Source organism: Lithobates pipiens, unplaced genomic scaffold (genome assembly GCF_037356315.1).
Source record: "Lithobates pipiens isolate NorthernLeopardFrog02 unplaced genomic scaffold, aLitPip1_a1.2 Scaffold_18, whole genome shotgun sequence".
Taxonomy (NCBI): Eukaryota; Metazoa; Chordata; class Amphibia; order Anura; family Ranidae; genus Lithobates; species Lithobates pipiens.
In genome coordinates, this window is record NW_027507758.1 from 617,245,630 (window position 1) to 617,266,195 (window position 20,566).

Genomic DNA, 20,566 nt, shown 5'->3' on the forward strand with positions numbered 1-20,566 from the left:
ATAGATAGACGGACAGACCGATAGACAGCCAGATATATTGTATCGGTATATACTGTATAGGATAGTTTTAGCTCTCACCATCTGTGGGTTCAACTCTCTCCTCTTCTGCTGCTGCCTCTGACTCTTCTGTTTCATCCTCATCCTCTCCCTGCGTACCTGATATCATGGTAAAGGGTCATGGTTTTAGTGCAAACTATTACATGTGCAACATCGGGGTTCATAATGACCCCCAGTGGCGTAACTAGAACCTTCAGGGCCCCGATGCAAGAAACCATGAAGGGCCCCCCTGAACCCCAGCCAGGGCCCTTCCCTCCGAGTCCAGCGATGGAACTCCAGGGCGTGGTCACAGGTATCACCTTTGTGAGCCCTGTAGTTCCACCACTGGTATCAGTAGTTTTTTTGTATTCGTTTTTTTTACATTTTTAGGTGCCCCATTGGGGGACAGTCTCTAGGCAGAATGGGGTCCCCGTCCCCAGAAGAGATGAGGTCCTTTTCTCCAGGGCAGATGAAGTTTCTGCCCCCAGGTGAGAAGGGGTCCCTGTTCCCAGGGGAGGTGGGGGCCCCTGTCCCCACGTGAGAAGGGGTCCCTGTCCCCAAGGGGAGATGGAGGGGGTATGTAATGGTATGTGGGGGATGGGGTCCTCTCACTCACCATGACCAAGCTGTAGGCCGCGCACTCATCCATGTTGGCCTGGGCTCCATCCAGTGTGCTGGACGGGTGATCAGCATATCTCCCAGAAAGACCTTTCATCATCGGTGTATGACGGGGGAGGAAGGGGGCTGGCAGACATGCCTGCAGTGTCCTCCGGGGGGCTCTCATAGGGCTGCACTGCATCTGCGTGCTTAAAGTTTGTTTACCCGGGAGAAGTATGCAGTGCAGTGTGGGCCGGACTCAGGGGGGGGGGGGCTGGACTCTGGCTGGGGAGAACAGACATTGGACTGAGCGCCAATGCATGGAGCGGGAGAGGGGTACTCTGAGGAGCCGGCCGAGGACACAGGTCATGCGGGGAATGCAAAACTAAAGAGCAGCCAGTGTGATAGTCGAGCATGGAGCTCTGCTAGTCACCCTCCACCTCCAGCCACTCGTGTGCATGGTGCACTGCTACCCCTAGCTGCCTATGCTGCTGCCGGCCATATGTAGAGGGGGCTGCATGGGCCCCCTGCATCACAGGGCCCAGTTGCGGTCGCGACTGCTGCACCCCCTATAGTTACGCCCCTGATGACCCCCCAAGATTTTTACAAATAGGCACAGATATTCCCCAGAGAAGTACCTTTGGGGTGACATATCCAACCAATAACACTTACGGGTGCAGACCAGATCCCTTTTAGATCCCAAGGATTAGCATGTCTAACCAATAACACCAATAAGTGCAGACCAGAACCCTCTCAGACCCACAGGGAAGAATGTATACCACCAATAAAACCCATGGGTACAGGCTGGAATCCTCTCAGACCCTGGGGAGGACCGTATACCACCAATAACACTCATAAGTACAGACCAGAACCCTCTTAGACCCTGGGGAGGACCGTATACCACCAATAACAGCCATAAGTGCAGACCAGAACCCTCTCCGACACTGGGGAGGACCGTATACCCCCAATAACACCCATAAGTGCAGACCAGAACCCTCTCAGACCCTGGGTAGGACCGTATACCACCAATAACAGCCATAAGTGCAGACCAGAACCCTCTCAGACACTGGGGAGGACCGTATACCACCAATAACAGCCATAAGTGCAGACCAGAACCCTCTCAGACACTGGGGAGGACCGTATACCACCAATAACACCCATAAGTGCAGACCAGAACCCTCTCAGACCCTGGGGAGGACCGTATACCACCAATAACAGCCATAAGTGCAGACCAGAACCCTCTCCGACACTGGGGAGGACCGTATACCCCCAATAACACCCATAAGTGCAGACCAGAACCCTCTCAGACACTGGGGAGGACCGTATACCACCAATAACACCCATAAGTGCAGACCAGAACCCTCTCAGACCCCGGGGAGGACCGTATACCACCAATAACACATATAAGTGCAGACCAGAACCCTCTCAGACACTGGGGAGGACCGTATACTACCAATAACAGCCATAAGTGCAGACCAGAACCCTCTCAGACACTGGGGAGGACCGTATACCACCAATAACAGCCATAAGTGCAGACCAGAACCCTCTCAGACCCTGGGGAGGACCGTATACCACCAATAACACCCATAAGTGCAGACCAGAACACTCTCAGACCCTGGGGAGGACCGTATACCACCAATAAAACCCATAAGTGCAGACCAGAACCCTCTCAGACCCTGGGTAGGACCGTATACCACCAATAACACCCATAAGTGCCGACCAGAACCCTCTCAAACCCTGGGGAGGACTGTATACCACCAATAACAGCCATAAGTGCAGACCAGAACCCTCTCAGACCCTGGAGAGGACCGTATAACACCAATAACACCCATAAGTGCAGACCAGAACACTCTCAGACCCTGGGGAGGACCGTATACCACCAATAACAGCCATAAGTGCAGACCAAAACCCTCTCAGACACTGGGGAGGACCGTATACCACCAATAACACCCATAAGTGCAGACCAGAACCCTGTCAGACCCCAGGAAGGACCGTAAACCAGCAATAAAATTCATGGGTACAGGCCAGTACCCTGTCGAACCCCAGGAAGGAGCACATCCCACCTATGAAATCTTATGCTGTGTACACACGCCCCAGACTTTTTGACAGCAAAGGCCCGACGGAACAAATCCATCAGACAATTCGACCATGTGTGGGCTTCATTGAACCTTTGTTGTAGAAAAATCAGACGGACTTTAGATTTAGAACATGTTTCACATCTTTCCGACGGACTCGAGTCCGGTCGAAAAATCCATTTGTCTGTGTGCTAGTCCGATGGATGAAAAATGACGCTAGGGCAGCTATTGGCTACTGGCTATGAACTTCCTTATTCTAGCCCGGTCGTACGTCATGACATTCAAATCCGTCGGACTTTGGTGTGATTGTGTGTGGCCATGTCCGTTCGTTCGGAAAGTCCGTCGGAACTCAGCTGAAAAGTCAGTTGGGAAGACCGTCTGACCTAGTCTGCCAGAAAGTCTGGTCATGTGTACACAGCATAAGGGTACAGGCCAGTACCCTCTCAAATCTCAAGGATTAGCACATCCCACCAAAAAAAAAAAACATGGGTACAAGCCAGAACCCTTGAAGGCCCTAGGGAGGAGTACATCCCATCAATAACACCCACTGGTGCAGACTACAACCCTCTTAAACCCCAACATGGGTACAAGCCAGAACCCTTGAAGGCCCTAGGGAGGAGTACATCCCATCAATAACACCCACTGGTGCAGACTACAACCCTCTTAAACCCCGGGGGGGGGGAGGGAATACATCCCACCAGCAAAGATTCATGGTTTTAATGTTGGGGTTCATAATGGCACCTGGAAATCTTCCCTGCTATATATCCCAAGATAGTTTCCATCCCACAGTCAAGGATGTACATGTGATCCTTTCCTGAGATATTCTCAATCACACCATCACAGATATACTGTACATATGACCCCTTTCCAACATCACAGATTATATTGATATGTTCTCCATCTCAACCTCACGCATATACATATGACCAAGATAGTTTCCATCCCTTCCTCATGGATGTAAATACGACCCCAACCAAAAATATTTTTCATCCCACCTCGTGGATATACTGTACATATGAACCCCATCCCTAAATATTCTTTATCCCAATCTCACAGATATACATATGACCCCTTCCCAACATCACGGATGCTCTCAATATGTTCTCTATTGCACCTTCATGAATGGATATTCTCCAACCCTCCCACCGCACGGATATACATATGGCCACATTCCTAAATGTGCCTCATCCCAATCTCAGGAATGTTCATATGACCCCATCCCAAGATATTCTCAGTCCCACCATCATGGATGTACATATGACCCATCCTAAAGCGTTCTCCTTCTCAACGTCACAGATGTACATATGACCCCATCTCTTGATGTTCTTTGTCCCATCCTAAGATGACCCCATCCTAAGATGTTTTACCCATCCCACCCTCACATATGTACATATGACCCTATTCCAAGATATTCTCCACCGCACCCTCACTGATACATAAAACCTCATCCCAAGATGTTCTCCATCCTTCTCTAATGCCATGGACATATCACCTCACCCCGAGATGAATTTACCTTACCACCCTCACAAATGTATATTTCACCACATTACAAGATATCCTCCATCTCACCCTCACAGATGTATATTTTACCTCATTCCAAAATATTCTCCATCTTACCTTAACAAATGTATATTTGACCACATCCCAAGATACAGTATTCTTCATCTCATCCTCACAGATGTATAATTGACCACATCCTAATATATTCTCCATCCCACTCTCATTCCATCCCAAGATATTCTAATTTTTACCCTCCCAGATGTACATATACAGTAACCCTATCACAAGATATTCTCCCTTCCACCATCTGTGATATACATATGACCCCATCCCAAGATATTGTCCATCCAAACCTCACAGATGTATATATGGCCTCAACCCAAGATATTCTCAATTCCACCATCACAAATGTACATATGACCTCATTCCAAGATATTCTATATTCAACCCCTACGAATTGACATATGTCCCCATCCCTTTATGTGCTCCACCCCACCTTCATGGATGTACATATGACCCTATCCCAAAATATTCTCCATCCAACTCTCAAGAATGTATTCCTATCCCAAGGTATGCTACATCTTACCCTCGCTGATGTACATATAACCTCTTTCCAAGATAGTCTCCATCCCAACCTCACAGATGTACATATGGACTCTTCCAAGATATTTTCGATTCCACTTTTACAGATGTACATATGACCTCATCCCAAGATATTCTCTATCTCACCCTCACAGATGTACATATGACCCCATCCTAAGACATTCTCCATTCTACCCCTACTGATGTACATATGACCCCATTCATTTATGTTCTCCCTTTCACCCTCATGGATGTACATATGACCCCATCTCTGGATATTTTCAATCCAACTCTCAAGGATGTACTGTATATATGACCCCCATCCTAAAATGTTCTCCATCCCATCCTCACAGATGTACATATGACCCCATCCTAAGGTATTCACCATTTTACCCATATGACCCCATCCCTTTATGTTCTCCATCCCACCTTCATGGATGTACATATGACCCCCATCCCTTAATGTTCTCTATCTTACCCTCATGAATGTAAATATGACTCCATCTCAAGATATGTTCAATCCAACTCTCAAGGATGTATATATGACTCCCATCCTAATATGTTCTTCATCCCATCCTCAAGTATGTACATATGACCCCATCCCAAGATATTCTCCATCCCCCAATCACAGATGTACATATAATCCCATCCCAAGATATTCTCCATTCACCATCACAGATGTACATATAACCCCACCCGAGATATTCTCTCTCCCACCATCATGGAAGTACAGTACATATGCCCTCACCCTGGTGTACAGCCCAATCTTTTATTTTTAGGAAGGGAGTCGCAGTGTACAAAGCAGCATGTTAGCCTTTCCCTCCCACCCAAAGAATCTTTTCTTTCTCTTTTTGATACCTTCCCTTATACATACTTGAACAGAATTCGATGGTCCTCAGCATCTCAGACACATAGTCCACATTGATGCAGAAGTGATCCATGTTCTCATAGCCGGGGTCCGGTCGGTCTATTGTGGACACTTTAGACATGTCTGTGATCCTTCAGATAGAATAAAGATATATATAGAGAGCAGAGAAAAACAGAGAACCCCCCAAAAGCACTCTGGCACACACCATGTGAATCAGGTTTAGACTATGTGGACTTCAGAAGGGGTTGCTCAACATTCCATGCAAGTTCCTAAACCCAAACTGCCCCTTAAGCTTGGGCAGGAATCATTCAAGTGCTTAACCAATGCACAGAAAATAAAATTGAATGTGGCCTGAAGCGGTCAGGACACATCGGATGCCACTGGCCCATTGGCTAACTCAAGAAACACAACCAGAGCGACGTCTAGACAGTAGGAACCCATGTGCCTGAAGATTTACCATTCCAGCACAAAAAATAAATGCATGGCTCTCAACTCTCCATCATTTGGAGGGATTGTCCATTTTTTGGAACCAAATCCCTCTGTCCCTCTTTCTTCTTATGTTGTCCCTCTTTTTTATTCTGATGTAAATACCCCTATAAACATGCTTTTGAATTTTCAGTTTAATGAAGCTAAATACAAATGCAAAATCTTACAGTTAATTTAGAAAGCTGTCATGGGCTGAGTAGAAAAGTCTGTCCCCTGCCAGCATGGTGTAGAGAAAAACCCTTGTTCTTTGTGGAAGCAGCGGTCTCTCTGTTTAGGTCTCCTACACCCCCTGAGGAGCCAGACATATAACTTCGATATCAGTAAAGTTATTGCTTCCTAAAACGCTATCTCAGCTGGGGGCGCGTTGACCAGTCATTTTATGTGTATTCATTTTTCCTCCTCTGTGTTACTGGGGGGCCTTTGACTACAAATGTTATGCCAATAGTTTTCCTTCTTTAATATTTCAGAAAGTTGGGGTATACAAATGCAGCTTCTTCCAAATGCATCATTAGTTATTATCTATAGTTGTAGAGCTATTTCTCATCTGAAATAGGTGCACAGCTGGGGAGAGGTCGGGGTCATGTTTTAAACTTGTAGTACCACTTCTGACCACTAGGGTAGGGGGTTCTACAGGCATCCTACCAATGAGTAGCTGAGTGTTTTTTGGGTGAGTTTTGCTCATACTTACTTTTTGAGCAGCTCCTTGGATTGCTGTGGGAAGGAAAAAACAAAACAAAACAAAAGTGAGATACTCAGCTCAACTATATGATGTCTCTTAAAGTTTACTTGTTACATAAAATGTATAGCCTTGAGGGTCTCCAGCAGTGACATAGCTCTGCTATAGGTATTTCACAAATATTGCCCTTCTCCTGCCTACCACCTAGGAGTTGTAGGTGTTTTCATCCACCTTAGAACGTCTCACTCCTCCTAATGCATTCTCCAGTGTATAAAATAAATGAAAACACAATAGAAAGAGTGGGGATCCCTCATGACGAGCATAGCAAGTGTGCAGACCTGGGAACTCAGGGATGGTGGAAACCCCTCATAATGGGCACAGCAGGACATGCTGTGCCCATTATGAGGGGTTCCCACCATCCTTATGCTGGGGTCTTCAGTCTGTACATCTGTCGTGTGCATAAGGGGGTCCTCACCAACCCTGTGCTGAGTTCCTATTTCTAGTAATGGGGTCCCAATCCGTGCAGCTTTGAGGCGTAATGTGGATTTTAGACACAGATGTTCCCCAGAGAGTAGTACCCATGGGTGCAGACCAGAACCCTCTCAGACCCCGGGGAAGTACATCCACCCAACAGCACCCATTGGTGCAGACCAGAACCCTCTCAGACCCCGGGGAGGAGCACATCCCCACCAATAACACCCATGGGTGCAGACCAGAACCCTCTCAGACCCTGTGGAGCAGTACATCCCACCAGCACATCCCACCAATAACACCAATGGGTGCAGACTAGAACCCTCTCAGACCCTGTGGAGCAGTACATCCCATCAGCACATCCCACCAATAACACCAATGGGTGCAGACTAGAACCCTCTCAGACCCCAGGGAGGAGCACATCCACCTAACAGCACCCATTGGTGCAGACCAGAACTCTCTCAGTCCCTGTGGAGGAGCACGCCCCCCCAGCACATCCCACAAATAACACCCATGGGTGCAGACCAGAACCCTCTCAGACCCCAGGGAAGAGCACATCGCACCAGCACATCCCACCAATAACACTCATGGGTGCAGATCAGAACCCTCTAAGACCCCAGGGAGGAGCACATCCACCTAACAACACCCATTGGTGCAGACCAGAACCCTCTCAGGCCCTGTGGAGGAGTACATCCCACCAGCACATCCCACCAATAACACCAACGGGTGCAGACCAGAACCCTCTCAGACCCCAGGGAAGAGCACATCTACCCAAAAGCACCAATCGGTGCAGACCAAAACCCTCTAAGACCCTGGGGAAGAGCACATCCCACCAATAACACCCATGGTTGCAGATCAGAACCCTCTCAGACCCCGGGGAAGAGCACATCCACCTAACAGCACCCATTGATGCAGACCAGAACTCTCTCAGACCCTGGGGAGAAGCACATCCCACCAGCACATCCCACCAATAACATCAATGGGTGCAGACCAGAACTTTCTCAGACACCCGGGAGGAGCACGTCCCACCAATAACACCAATAGGTGCAGACCAGAACCTTCTCAAACCCCGGGGAGGAGCACATCCCACCAGCACATCCCACCAATAACACCAATAGGTGAAGATCAGAACCCTCTCAGACCCCGGGGAAGAGCACATCCACCTAACAACACCCACTGGTGCAGACCAGAACCATCTCGGACCCTGTGGAGGAGATCATCCCACCAGCACATCCCACCAATAACACCAATGGGTGCAGACCAGAACCCTCTCAGACCCCAGGGAAGAGCACATCCACCCAACAGCACCAATTGGTGCAGACCAGAACCCTCTCAGACCCCGGGAAGAGCACATCCCACCAGCACATCCCACCAATAACACCAATGGGTGCAGACCAGAACCCTCTCAGACCCCAGGGAAGAGCACATCCACCCAACAGCACCGATTGGTGCAGACCAGAACCCTCTCAGACCCCGGGAAGAGCACATCCCACCAATAACACCAATGGGTGCAGACCAGAACCCTCTCAGACCCCAGGGAAGAGCACATTCACCCAACAGCACCGATTGGTGAAGACCAGAACCCTCTCAGACCCCGGGAAGAGTACATCCCACCAGCACATGCCACCAATAACACTCATGGGTGCAGATCAGAACCCTCTCAGACCCCGGGGAGGAGCACATCCACCTAACAACACCCATTGGTGCAGACCAGAACCCTCTCAGACCCTGTGGAGGAGTACATCCCACCAGCACATGCCACCAATAACACCAATGGATGCAGACCAGAACCCTCTCAAACCCCAGGGAAGAGCACATCCACCCAACAGCACCGATTGGTGCAGACCAGAACCCTCTCAGACCCCAGGGAAGAGCACATCCACCCAACAGCACCGATGGGTGCAGACCAGAACTTATTTAGACCCCCGGGAGGAGCATGTCCCACCAATAACACCCATGGGTGCAGACCTGAACCCTCTCAGACCCTGGGGAAGAGCACATCCCACCAATAACACCCATGGTTGCAGATCTGAACCCTCTCAGATCCTGGGGAAGAGCACATCCCACCAGCACTTCCTACAAATAACACCAATGGGTGCAGACCAGAACCTTCTCAGACCCCGGGAGGAGCATGTCCCACCAATAACACCATTAGGTGTAGACCAGAACCTTCCGAGATCCCGGGAAGGAGCACACATCCCACCAATACATCCCCACAAATAACACCCATATGTGCAGACCAGAACCTCTTCAGACCCTGGGGAAGAGCACATCCACCCAACACCCATGGGTGCAGACCAGAACCCTCTCCGAGCCCTGTAAGCACCCCATACCCCCTATATAATCTCCCTCAGACAGGGTATAACCACGCTTCCACACCCCCAAATGTTCTCATATTCATAGTGGAATTAGAGGTCTAGGCTTGAACCTGCAGAAAAGCAGCCATTTGGGGCTCATCCATGGACTGTATGGAGGTCTCCACAAGTTTGGAAGTGACTTCGAGGTGGTCGCCATGTTTGCGGATCAGCCCCCGCACATACTGCAGCTTCTCCTCCTGCTCTCGTGCAATCACTTGTAATAATTCCTTCTTCCTCTCCTCCAGGATATTATAGAGAGAGTCAAATCTCTGGCTCATGTGCTGCTTCTGTCTGCGGCTGTTGTCCTGGACAAGAGAGAGGGGGGGGAGGGGTGGCATGTTACATTATAATGTCCCATCACATTTCAGGTATTTGTTTTTAAAATACATTATATTATAATGGATTATACACTACAACATGGCTGTGATATGTTATATACCAGCCACCAGGGGGCTCCAAACTATTCACTACAAGGGCCCCATTGTATGCTTTACAAATGTTCCCAGGCCGAAAAAGATCGGTTTTATAAATGAATGAGCCCCCTACTTTACATCAGAGTCCCCCCTTACAACAGAGTCTCCCTTACCGGTCCACATTAAAGTCCATCTTACATCAGAGTCTTCCTTACATTGTTACATCAGATCCTTCACTTACAACGTAGTCCCCTTCAGAGTCCATCCTACATCAGAGTCCCCCTTACATCAGGGTCTTTATCAGAGTCCCCCTTACATCAAAGTCTTCCCTGACATCAGGGTCCCCATCAGAGTCCCCCTTACATCAGTGTCTTCATCAGCGTACCCCTTACATCAGAGTCTTCCCTTACATCAGGGTCCCAATCAGAGTCCCCCTTATGGGTCCCCATCAGAGTGCATCCTACATCAGAGTCCCCCTTAAACCAGAGTCTTCCCTTACATCAGGGCCCCCCTCAGAGTCCCCCTTATGGGTCCCCAACAGAGTCCCCTTACATCAGGGTCTTCCCTTACATCAGGGTCCCCATTAGAGTCCCCCTACATCAGGTTTCCCCATCAGAGTCCATCCTACATCAGAGTCCCCTTACATCAGGGTATCTATCAGAGTCCCTCTTGCCTCAGAGTCTTCCTTTACATAAGGGTCCCCATTAGAGTCCATCCTACATCAGGGTCCCTCCTTTCATCAGGATCCCCATCAGCGTTCCACCTATACCAGAGCCCCCCTCCTTAAATCACAGTTCTTATCAGAGTCCCCCATTTATGAGGGTCCCAGTTAGAGTTCCCATTACATTAGGGTCCTTGTCAGGGTCCAACCTTATATAAAAGTCCCCATCAGAGTCCCCTTTACATCAGTGTCCCCATCAGAGTCCCCCTTACATCAGAGTCCCCATCAGAGTCCCCCTTATGGGTCCCCATCAGAGTCCATCCTACATTAGGGTCCCCCTTACATCAGGATCTTTATCAGAGTCCCCCTTACATTAGAGTCTTCCCTTACATCAGGGTCCCCATCAGAGTCCATCCTACATCAGAATCCCCCTACATCAGGGTTCCCATCAGAGTCCCTCTTTCATCAGGGTTCCCCATCAGAGTCCATCCTACATCAGAGTCCCCGTTACATCAGGGTCTCTATCAGAGTACCTCTTTAATCAGAGTCTTCCCTTACATCAGGGTCCCCATCAGAGCCCCCCTTACATCAGGGTTCCCCATCAGAGTCCCCCTTATGGGTCCCCATCAGAGTCCATTCTACATCAGAGCCCCCTTATGGGTCCCCATCAGAGTCCATCCTACATCAGAGTCCCCCTTACATCACAGTCTTCCCTTACATCAGGCCCCCCCTCAAAGTCCCCCTTATGGGTCCCCATCAGAGTCCCCCTTACATCAGGGTCTTCATCAGAGTCCAACTTTATATCAAAGTACCTATCAGAGTTACCCTTACATCAGGGTCTGCATTAAAGTCCCCCTTACATCAGAGTCTTCCCTTACATCAGGGTCCCCATCAGAGTCCCCCTTATGGGTCCCCATCAGAGTCCCCTTCACAAAGTCATATTGTCTGTCTGTCTGATCTCAGGGACACTCACTTCAACACTTTTGCAGATCTCCTCCATCTGTGTGATAATCGCCTGAATCCGATCGTTGCCAGCGACCAGCATTGCGATCCCATCACTGAGGTCACTCTGCGGAGACAAGAACATTGTTCATTCCATTTATAGTTCAGAAGAAGACAGAACTAGAAGATATGTTGGTAGGGTGCTGGACCCAAATGGGAATAAATTCCAAGCTTCTCTTTCAGCCGGGGGGGGGGGGGGGGGGTTCCTGGGGTTCCCCGGAGCAATCTGAAGACCATAAAAAATAACGAGGGTGCCTCAAGTGTTGGAGAAGGCCATTAAAAGTTAATTTTTTACAACTTCACAAAAACATTACCAATGCGTTTCGTCAGGGCCTGTATGCTGGCAATGATTGATGATTACAGATACTATGGACAGGTAACTGAAGAAAATGAAGAATAGGTAATGGCCTAGGTTAGGGGTCCCCAAACTTTCCAAACAAAGGGCCAGTTTACTGCCCTTCAAACTTTAGGGGGGCCGGACTGTGACCAGTGGGAGTAGAAAATGCTGGCATCAGTGGGAGTAAACCATGCCATAGGCTTGGTGGTCAGTGGGATTAAAAAAAAATGCATCATTGGTGTCAGTGGGAGGAATAGTGCCCCATCATTGGTGTCAGTGGGAGGAATAGTGCCCCATCATTGGTATCAGTGGGAGGAATAGTACCCCATCACTGGTATCAGTGGGAGGAATAGTGTCCCATCACCGGTGTCAGTGGGAGGAATAGTGCCCCATCATTGGTATCCGTGGGAGAAATAGTGCCCCATCATTGGTGTCAGTGGGAGGAATGGTGCCCCATCACTGGTATCCGTGGGAGGAATAGTGCCCCATCATTGGTGTCAGTGGGAGGGATAGTGCCCCATCGCTGGTATCCGTGGGAGGAATAGTGCCCCATCATTGGTGTCAGTGGGAGGAATAGTGCCCCATCGCTGGTATCCGTGGGAGGAATAGTGCCCCATCATTGGTGTCAGTGGGAGGAATAGTTCTCCATCATTGGTGTCAGTGGGAGGAATAGTGCCCCATCATTTGTGTCAGTGGGAGGAATAGTGCCCCATCATTGGTGTCAGTGGGAGGAATAGTGCCCCATCACTGGTATCAGTGGGAGGAATAGTGCCCCATCACTGGTATCAGTGGGAGGAATAGTGTCCCATCATTGGTGTCAGTGGGAGGAATAGTGTCCCATCGTTGGTGTCAGTGGGAGGAATAATGCCCCATCATTGGTGTCAGTGGGAGGAATATTGCCCCATCATTGGTGTCAGTGGGAGGAATAGTGCCCCATCATTGGTATCAGTGGGAACAATAGTGTCCCCATCATTGGTATCAGTGGAAAGAATAGTGCCCCATCATTGGTATCAGTGGAAAGAATAGTGCCCCATCATTAGTATCAGTGGGAGAAATCGTGTCCCATCATTGGTGCCTGGGGAAGGAATAGTGCCCCATACTTAGTGTCTGTGGGAGAATTAGTTCCCCATCTCTGGTATCATTGAGAGGAATAGTAACCCCATCATTGGTGTCAGAGGGAGGAATGATGTCCCATCATTGGTATCAGTGGGAACAATAGTGCCCCAACATTGGTATCAGTGGAAATAATAGTGCCCCATCATTGGTATAAGTGGAAGGAATAGTGTCCCATCATTGGTATAAGTGGGAGGAATAGTGTCCCATCATTGGTAGCTGTGGGAGGAATAGTGCCCCATCATTGGTGCCTGTGGAAAGAATAGTGCCCCATAATTAGTGTCTGTGGGAGAATTAGTTCCCCATCTCTGGTATCATTGAGAGGAATAGTGCCCCCATTGTTGGTGTCAGTGGGAGGAAGAGTGCCCCGAGGGCCAGATAGAGGCGGGCAAAGGGCCACATCCAGCCCACGGGGCGCAGTTTGGAGACCCCTGGCTTAGGTTATAAACTTTTCAGGACTTATCCTAGACTTGTGACATGGGCATCCTTCTATACTCTTCAGATTCCTCGGGGGACCTCAGGAACACCCGACAGAGTACAAAAACCCAACTCAATGTGAGCAGCCAAACATTTGCAGAAACCTAGTGTGCTCCATGTACTGAAGTATAACGGGTGCTGGGTGGATGGGCCTCAACCTATGCTAGGCGACTTAATATCTATTGAAAGTCAAATTTAGATGTCATTGACAAGTGATATGTGCCAATCACAGACCAAACATTTCTTTAGACCAAGGATATGCAATTAGCGGACCTCCAGCTGTTGCAGAACTACAACTCCCATGAGGCATAGCAAGACACTCGCAGTCACAAGCATGACACCCAGAGGCAGAGGCATGATGGGACTTGTAGTTTTGCTACAGCTGGAGGTCCGCTAATTGCATATCCCTGCTTTAGACTGTTGCCAACAGTCAAGGCAACCTTCAGCCTATGTCTTCTAGGACAGTGTTTCTCAATTAGTGTGCCATGGTACCACGTGGTGCTGTTTGGATTACCCCCTGGGTGTCGCAAGCACAGCACTTAGTTTGCCCTAGAAATTTGCCATGGATCAGCGTCATGAAGTGCCATGGCATGGGTGGGCTGGCCACCAGCCTCATAACAACCATGGACGCTCTAGGATCAGGATGTACGGTGTCATTCATTGGTGTGGTGTTGGCGCCCGATCCGCCCACACAGTGGCAACACACGACTCTGATCCAGGGCAGGGGGCATGCAGGGCCACCCCCAGCGTTCAGGAGAAGATGGAAGTCTGCTTTATCTAGATCTGATCCATCTCCCACCCTCTGAGTTAAAAGGCAGGGCTCTGCTGTTAAAAGGGGACTGTGTGATTGGGTGGCTCTGTGATTGGGGGACTGGGTGATGGGGGTTCTGTGATGAGGATACTCTGTGATTGGTGGGTCTGTGATAAGGAGACTGTGTGATTGGGGGTTCTGTGATGGAGGGACTGTGTGATTGGTGGGTCTGTGATAAGGAGACTGTGTAATTGGTGGGTCTGTGATAAGGAGACTGTGTGATTGGGGGGTCTGTGATAAGGAGACTGTGTGATTGGTGGGTCTGTGATAAGGAGACTGTGTGATTGGGGGTTCTGTGATGGGGGATGTGTGATTGGTGGTTCTGTGACGGAGGGACTGTGTGATTGGGTGGCTCTGTGATTGGGGGACTGGGTGATGGGGGTTCTGTGATGAGGATACTCTGTGATTGGTGGGTCTGTGATAAGGAGACTGTGTGATTGGGGGTTCTGTGATGGAGGGACTGTGTGATTGGTGGGTCTGTGATAAGGAGACTGTGTGATTGGGGGTTCTGTGATGGGGGATGTGTGATTGGTGGTTCTGTGACGGAGGGACTGTGTGATTGGTGGGTCTGTGATAAGGAGACTGTGTAATTGGTGGGTCTGTGATAAGGAGACTGTGTGATTGGGGGGTCTGTGATAAGGAGACTGTGTGATTGGGGGGTCTGTGACGGAGGGGACTGTGTGATTGGCGGGGTCTCTGATGGGGGGACTATGTGATTAGGGGGCTATTTGATGGGAGGACTGTTTGGGGGGCTCTGTAATGGGGAGGCTGTGTGATTGGGGCTCTCTGTGGTGATGAAGGGGTCTTTGATGTTATGGGTGGGTGGACTCTTTTATGGGGTTACTCTGATGTGATGGGAGGATCTCCTTCCTCCAGTCTTTCTCCACCTTCCACCTTCTTCCACTCTGCTAGATGTTAAGAGGGGACTCTGTGATTGGGTGGCTCTGTGATGAAGAGACTGTGTGATTGGGGGTTCTGTGATAGGGGATGTGTGATTGGGTGGCTCTGTGATTGGGGGTTCTGTGATGGAGGGACTATATGACCGGGTGGCTCTGTGATGGAGGGACTATATGACCGGGTGGCTCTGTGATGGAGGGGATGTGTGATTGGGGGTTCTGTGATGGGGGATGTGTGATTAGGGGTTTTGTGATGTTAGGGCCGTGTGATTGGGGGGTCTGTGAGTGGGGAACTGTGTAATTGGGGGTTCTGTGATGAGGCGGGGGGCTGTATGATTGGGGATTCTATGGTGGGGGACTGTGTAATTGGGGGTTCTGTGGTGAGGCGGGGGGCTGTATGATTGGGGATTCTATGGTGGGGGACTGTGTAATTGGGGGTTCTGTGATGAGGCGGGGGGCTGTATGATTGGGGATTCTGTGGTGGGAGACTGTGTAATTGGGGGTTCCGTGATGGGGGATGTGTGATTGGGGGTTCTGTGATGCAAGGATTGTGTGATTGGAGGGTCCATGATGGAGGGACTGTGTGATATGGGTTCTGTAATGGGGAGACTGTGTAATTGGGTGGCTGTGTGATGGGGGACTGTTTTATGGGGGGACTCTGTGATTGGGGGGTCTGTGATGGGGGTTCTGTGATGTGAAGACTGTGTGAATGGGGGGGGGTCTGTGATGGGGGGGATTGTGTGATTGGGGGGTCTGTAATGGGATGGTCTGCATGTATAAGGGGAACTCTAAGCCCCTGTACACACGGTCGGAGATTTCCACAACCAAATCCGTCGGATTTTGCCCGTCGGATCTTTTCCGAAACTGTTGCATACACACGGTCGGACAAAGTTGGCGAAAAATCCGATCTTTCAGAACGTTATGACGTAATTTCGTTACGATGGGACTACATTCAGGCTAGTAACCAATAGCTTTGATGTAGGAATTTGATCTGAGCATGTGTGGCACTTGGTCCGATCAAAATGCTCTACACATGATCGGAGTATGTCCGATCGGCCCAGTTGGTCGGGAAATATTTCCAACATGTTGGAAAATTGGGTCCGACGGATATTCTGACGGAATCAGTCCGATGCATACCACACACAGTCAGATTATCCGACGACACGGTCTGATAGAACACCTTCCGACGGATTCTCCGACCGTGTGTACAAGGGCTAAGTGATGAGAGGACCCTGTAAAAGGGGGGTACTGTGGCGATGGGTAGACCCTGTCGTGAGGTTACTCTGATGTGATGGGGGATTCTCATGTATAGGAGGGACTTTAACTTGTGATGGGGGCTTCTGGTGTGAAGTTAATTTCATCAAGGTGGTTGTGTGCATGTGAGCATTGTCAAGGGCTCAGGTTTCCCATTGACAAGTAAAATTAGTTTTTTTAGACTGGTGTGCTTCGGAATTTTGTATATTTTTAAAGGGTTCCGTGACTGAAAAAGGGTTGAGAAACACTGTTTGCTAGGATATTGATGAAATAATTATTTGTATGTCAACCTTTACAATCTGGTGAAGAATGTGTGGGCAGGTTCTCTCATCACCATACTGGAGCACCTTGTAAACCTGGAGCCACAGAGTCTCAGTGGTTTAATGACCCTATGGCAATGACTCCACATCTCAGGATTTCCAGCCTTGTCCAACCCTTGTAGATGTATGTACTTATGTGACCTCTTCCACCAACCATAGCTATGATATGGGTCTCCAGATAAAATCCCCATATATTGCAAGGAAGTACCTTCTGTCTTTTGTAGATGCTGGACAAAGGGGCTACTTCACAGTCCTTGTGTGCCCCAAACACCTTACACATGGAACAGGTAGGAACCTCACAGGTTAAGCAATAAATATTAATTTTCTCATCCTCGTGTTCCTCACACAATAAGTGTTGCTCTGTCGTTTTTGTGTTCAGAGGCCTGGAAAAAACGAAGACAAATTATGGACAGGAAAGACAAGGATGCCAAAGTGTTCTCTTACTCTTTGAAGGTTCTTATTTCTCCAGGTCATGGTATAGCTGGTAGAGCTTGGTCATGTTCAACTGGACTTGTTCTGTAATGTTGAAGATGTTTTGTAGCTTCTCCAAGCCATTTATTGAGTTCCGACCATTAGAAGTTTAAGAAGAGACTTGGAGAAGCTACCAAATGCCTTCTGGTGCAATCATCTTTATTGTTGAAATCAAAAGTAACAGCACAGCGAGTCACCCACGCCGGAGTTTACTCTATGAGAAGCCATAGCCATACATATATGAGTGAAGTCTTGTGCAACATCCATTTAAGCAATATAGGATTTCCACTAGATGACCACACGGTGTGGGGCCATGGGCCCACATAGGTTACCTAAGCCAAGGCACAGGGTTATACCCTAGGGCAGTGATGGCGAACCTTGGCACCCCGAGATGTTTTGGAACTACATTTCCCATGATGCTCATGCACTCTGCAGTGTAGTTGAGAATCATGGGAAATGTAGTTCCCAAACATCTGGGGTGCCAAGGTTCGCCATCACTGCCCTAAGGAAACCTGAGAGGTGGATAGATGAGTCGATCATGAGAAAAAGAAAGGGAGAGAGAGAGAACAGGACAAGGACAACAAAAGGGGGGTTAAGGGAGGTCCTACAGGCTTGGGCCATAGCTACAAAACGTCTTTAACATTACAGAACATGTCTAGTTTTAGTATTGAAATTCAATCATTAGAACCTATGACGAACAAGTCCAGCTAAATGTGACCATCTGCTAGTAACTATCCCTACTCCAATATTCTGCATTACAACTCCAAACTGTATTTTTGTATATAGGACACTGATCAGCTTTAGGTGTTGGTCAAGATAAAGATTTACCTGAATGGATCCCACAGTCTGGGCTACCACGGGGATTAAGTATCTCAAGCGACATCTATGAAAATGTAACCCTAAAAACGTTTGATACTTTGAAGTAGGAATGGGCCCGATGTTTGAGTCGAACGTCGGGGGGTTTGTTCGTAGAACAAACAAATATATGGGTCTCAGCGGAGCACCCCATAATGCACTGCGAAATCGCAGTGCATTGAAGGCAGCTGATTGGCTAAAGCATGCACCTGTATGCTTTGGCCAATCACAGGGCAATGTACAGTGAGAGCCATGAATGGCCAAAGGCAGGGTGCCTTTGGCCAATCATGGCTCAGGGGCTATGTCCACGCGCCACACTATATAAGGTCGTGTATAGTGTGCAATAATGGAAATTCACCAAAAAAGTGTCAAAAAGTAAAAATCACAAGAGACACTTTTTGACATCCTTTATTATAAAATAATTAATTAAAAAAGTGTCCCTCGATGTAAATCCATCGTCAATCACGCCACCTGACGGACCCGAAAAGTAGCAAAAATGGAAAACGCTCCACCTCCATGGGAGGCCTCCTGCTGACTGCTCTCTCATCGCTTTGACAGCTCATATATAGCCAAGGGCATGGAGGTGGAGCATTTTCCATTTTTGCTATTTTTTGGATACATCAAGGGGCTTCCATATTTCGATAAGCTCCCCCCACCCGCAGACCCCGACAACCACAGAGGCCCTTGTCCCCATCAACATGAAGACAAGGTGCTTTGGGGGCACCCACCCCCCCATGTTGAGGGCATGTGGCCTTGTATTGTTCAGGAGGGGGGCGATCGCTCGTTCCCCCCCTTTCCTTAACTGCCAGGCTGTATGCTCGGATAAAGGTCTGGTATGGATTTTGGGGGGATCCCACAATGTTTTTTTTTTTTTTGTTTATTTTGGCTTGGTATGGACTGGGGGGGGGGGGGGGAACGCCACACCATTTAAAAAAAAATATTTTATCTGTATTGACGGGAGCCCAGCAATACTAGAGTTTGCACGTTCGAGATGTTCTGGTGCTAACCGAACTGGGGGGTATTCGGCCCATCCACACTTTGAAGCAACAGTTCTCTCTTCCTAATCCCCATCTTTTCAGATGTACAGTATACAGTTACGCCATGCGTTTCAGACTCAGTTTGGTTCATCCAGGTTGGCTCTCGCCTCATCCGGGCTAAAAACTCTTCTCAGAATTGATTCTCTTCGTAAAGTGTTATATACCATTTACAAAGCCTTATTGCCTTCTATACATGATGGTCTATTCACCAAGGGGCAAGTGAAGGCTCCGGCGCTAGACAGTGAGGATTGGAAAGATATGTGGGAGTATCTCATGTAACAGTTAAGCCTTCGTACACACTGCTAGATTGTTGTTCAACCCATCGTAAAGTCCGATGTTAGTACAGCGTTCTCCCCTGCTAATCTATTGTGTTCTGACAAGGGGATGGCCCCCCCAGCCAGAACATTCCAGTCAACAGACCATTTTCAGTCATACCCCATCGACAGAAGCCAGTCGAACATCCGGCTTTTCTCGGACTGGTTGCAGTACACACGGGCCGAATGTCGGTTGGTTTCTATTGAAATGGCCGATGGCTTTAGTCTCCACTAGAGTCAGATTGATACAATTTCAATTTTTGTGCAGGATTTATTTTACCCCTCATCATTCTCATTGGATCTGCCCCTCCGTTCCCAAGAGGTGCTTGAGATTTTTTTTTGTACCTTGTATCAAGCCAGGGTATGCCTGATTGGCTCTGTTTTGTACCAAAGTATCACATTTAATTAAGAAAAAGTTAAAAAAAAAAAAAGATTTACCTGGATGACTCCTGCTTATAGATGTCGATGATATTTTCCACCAGCAGGTTCCGTTGCAGTCCATAGACTCCGTGTCTGTCCAGGACCACTTCATGACGACAGGATGGACAGCGGAAACGTCCCCCTGATGACACTGTGCTAGAGCCCCGGGACTGCCACAGTGGGTTGGAGGCCTGGAGATAGGGAATATTGTAAAATAATGATCAGCGTGGGGCCAAGTGCAACTCCATGAATTGATATCCAATAATGTAAAATGTATGATGAATGTTCTTATTGGTTTTTAAGAACTGAATACATGTCAACGACAATGACTTTTACAGTTCCATGGTGCTTATGTTAGGGCCAGGGGCGGACTGACAACTCGTGGGGCCCCCGGGCAATAGGAGATTATGGGGCCCCCAGGCAATAGGAGATTATGGGGCCCCCAGGCAATATGAGATTATGGAGCCCCCAGGCAATAGATTATGGGGCCACACAGTATACACACACACACATAAAGTATACACACACAGACACACA

General features: G+C 48.7%; 1 protein-coding gene across 2 annotated transcripts in view; it reads right to left on the reverse strand.

Moving 5' to 3' along the window:
- Positions 1-20,566, reverse strand: part of TRIM54 (tripartite motif containing 54) — a 49,057-nt gene that overhangs the window by 2,763 nt on the left and 25,728 nt on the right. For both annotated transcript variants that reach the window (XM_077489382.1, XM_077489381.1), the window contains exons 2-8: positions 20,048-20,220; positions 17,141-17,315; positions 11,696-11,791; positions 9,720-9,953; positions 6,833-6,855; positions 5,665-5,789; positions 79-156 (exon numbers count right to left, since the gene is read on the reverse strand). In XM_077489382.1, coding sequence (XP_077345508.1) covers positions 79-156; positions 5,665-5,789; positions 6,833-6,855; positions 9,720-9,953; positions 11,696-11,791; positions 17,141-17,315; positions 20,048-20,220 — 904 coding nt within the window. The remainder of the gene's footprint in view (positions 1-78; positions 157-5,664; positions 5,790-6,832; positions 6,856-9,719; positions 9,954-11,695; positions 11,792-17,140; positions 17,316-20,047; positions 20,221-20,566) is intronic.